The 2,508-nt window shown below is 32.6% G+C and overlaps 1 protein-coding gene across 1 annotated transcript; it reads left to right on the forward strand.

Moving 5' to 3' along the window:
- The first annotated feature begins 1,398 nt into the window (after positions 1–1,398).
- Positions 1,399–2,364, forward strand: LOC114162484 (basic blue protein-like). Its single transcript, XM_028046395.1, has 2 exons — positions 1,399–1,694; positions 1,820–2,364. The coding sequence occupies exons 1-2, from the start codon at positions 1,511–1,513 to the stop codon at positions 2,017–2,019; spliced, it is 384 nt and encodes a 127-aa protein (XP_027902196.1). The 5' UTR covers positions 1,399–1,510; the 3' UTR covers positions 2,020–2,364.
- The last annotated feature ends 144 nt before the right edge of the window (positions 2,365–2,508 follow it).

A 2,508-nucleotide genomic window follows, 5' to 3' on the forward strand; every position in this document is an offset into this window, starting at 1 on the left:
TAAACAAGTACCTGCAGCAACAATAAAACTTACTTTTTCAGCCATGAATATCTAATTAAGGATTCCAACTATCAAAATAAAGAACTATATTCCGTAAAACTTTTGACAAAATTCCAATATGATAGTGAATGTATAAACTATTTTTTTCTTTTTCTTTTTTTCTCTTTGAAATACTGGTGGCTAAAAATTTGCACTTTCTTTGACTTAGAAAACCCTTGCCAACTTAAGTGAAGTAAAACAAAATGAAGTTAACTAATTTAAATTTTCCAGACACATCATTGAAAACTTAAACTATTTATTAGTGTATTATTTACCTCTCCAACTTGAATGGTGTCAAAGAAATCTGAAAATTTTAAGAATAAACTTGATAGTATGAATATGAAGATTATTTAAATAAATAATATATAAGAAGAGTATTCATAAGTTTATTTTCTCATAAGGTTATCTATACTTTATTAAATTGAAATACCTCCCCTACAAGAAAATGTCTTATTAATAACTAATTTTAGTGATTAAAAGTTGTTAGTCATTATAGTGACCAATTTAGATACCAATTTACAAAATTAAAATTTATTGGTTACTAAAATAATCATTAATATAAATAAAAAATTATAATTGGTCACTAAATTTGTTAATTAATTAGAGAGCAATTTAGTAACTAACAACTTTTAATCACTAAAATTGATTACTAATGAATCATTTTCTTATAATGTTCTAATCTAATTTATGATAATGTACCAAAAAAAACAAGAAGATGGAGAAAGATATATGAGCGGTTGGAAGAAGTGGTGTCGAATCAAAGCTTTGGGGTACAACAAGTGTCACCCAAATTATGCAGTCAATATTGCCATTCCTACTTTAATTGCTTTAATCATTTCTTCCTATCTAAAACCCTTCGCATATTCTCCTCCGTTAAGCCTCCAAAAATCACGCCACTACTTTTCCAACTAAATTTATCTCCATCTTTTAAGACCTCCACCACATACAATAACTACCCACTGCTACTTTTTTTTTTTTTCTCTTTCATACTAATTATTCATCACTCTTATCTACAAAATTGTTGCTACATAACAAATAATGCGTGAATTAGAGTAAAACAAGTACACACTTATGATAATTCATAAAAGTGAATTAATATTCTTGGTCAGTTATTAAATTTTCAATGTTGCGTTGACGTGTCAGAATTGGAAGGGCACAGTTATTAGTTAATTGTTAGACCCCACTTCATCATACAGTTGAACAGTTAAAATGTCCACGGCGGTGACAGTTATCATGGTGTACCTCTTAGTTGCATCTACTTACTTTAATCAACAAATTATTGAATTCACTGTAATTATTAAAGAAAAGTCAGTTATATGTCCCCATGTATAAAAAAACAATCTTGATATGGCCCATAGTGTAACACAACCCATTCCATTATTAAAGGGATAAGCCCCAACCCATCCTTAAGCCAACACAACTAAAGTTAGCTTATTTCACTAGTTGTTCCTAAGGTCTGCACTATACAAGAATGTCTCAGGGAAGAGACAGTGCAAAATCTTTGGTTTTGGTCTCTGTGATTTGTCTACTGTGCCTGTTGGTTCTTTTGGAAGGTGCTAATGCAGCAACTTACACTGTTGGAGGACCTTCAGGATGGACCTTCAACACTGACACTTGGCCCAATGGAAAAAGGTTCAGAGCTGGTGATGTCTTAGGTAAGTAAATTTAATTTTTACTCCGTTCTCTGCAAAATGCTAGTTTTAACTTGTTCAGACTGTGTAAGAAAATGTGTTATGCTTCTGACCATGTAACTGCGTGCTGAATGTGGTAACTGTTGCAGTGTTCAAGTATGACTCAACGAGCCACAATGTGGTTGCTGTGGACAAGAATGGATACAGCAAGTGCAGAAGTACAGCAGGTGCGAAAGTGCTGAGTTCAGGGAACGATCAAATAAAGCTAGCAAGAGGACAGAACTACTTCATATGCAACTATCCTGGTCACTGTGAATCTGGGATGAAGATTTCCATTAATGCAGTGTGATGCTGTTCAACACTTCTTTAATTGAAGTAGTTCATTGTAAAATAGCTAGCATTACTAAATGTTAGTGTGTGATGTTTGTATATATTAATCGCAATAATTTTGTGAAGAAAGTAAGTGTGAGCTGGCTCTGATGATGGTTCAGTTTGGAATGTTTGTGTGGTGGGAGTATGATAATGGTGTATCAGTCACGGGCTCTTCTTATTAGACACTGGATCTGCATATTTTTATGTTATTCAAGTCTGAGGGCCAATTGTCTGTGTTTGTGTGTCGGTGTCACGGTGTTTGGTTGTATTAACAAACAAATTTGTTGCCTCAATAAATTAAATTTGCTAAGTAAAGCCAAAAGTTCTTGGTTAGAACTAGCTTTGAGGTGTTTAATTAAGCTTTTGGATGAACGACTATTATAGAGTTGTTATTAGTGATATCTATCTAGCCTTTACTCAAAGTATAGTTGAAATCTGAGATAACATGGTTTGAATTTGTGATGGA

Source organism: Vigna unguiculata, chromosome 9, assembly GCF_004118075.2.
Source record: "Vigna unguiculata cultivar IT97K-499-35 chromosome 9, ASM411807v1, whole genome shotgun sequence".
In the NCBI taxonomy this organism is placed as follows: Eukaryota; Viridiplantae; Streptophyta; class Magnoliopsida; order Fabales; family Fabaceae; genus Vigna; species Vigna unguiculata.

Excerpts from the sequence above, each read along its gene's own strand:
- LOC114162484 (XM_028046395.1), top strand. The coding sequence starts at position 1,511 with ATGTCTCAGGGAAGAGACAGTGCAAAATCTTTGGTTTTGGTCTCTGTG. Across the intron at positions 1,695-1,819 it reads CAGAGCTGGTGATGTCTTAG|TGTTCAAGTATGACTCAACG; the intron begins GTAAGTAAATTT and ends TAACTGTTGCAG.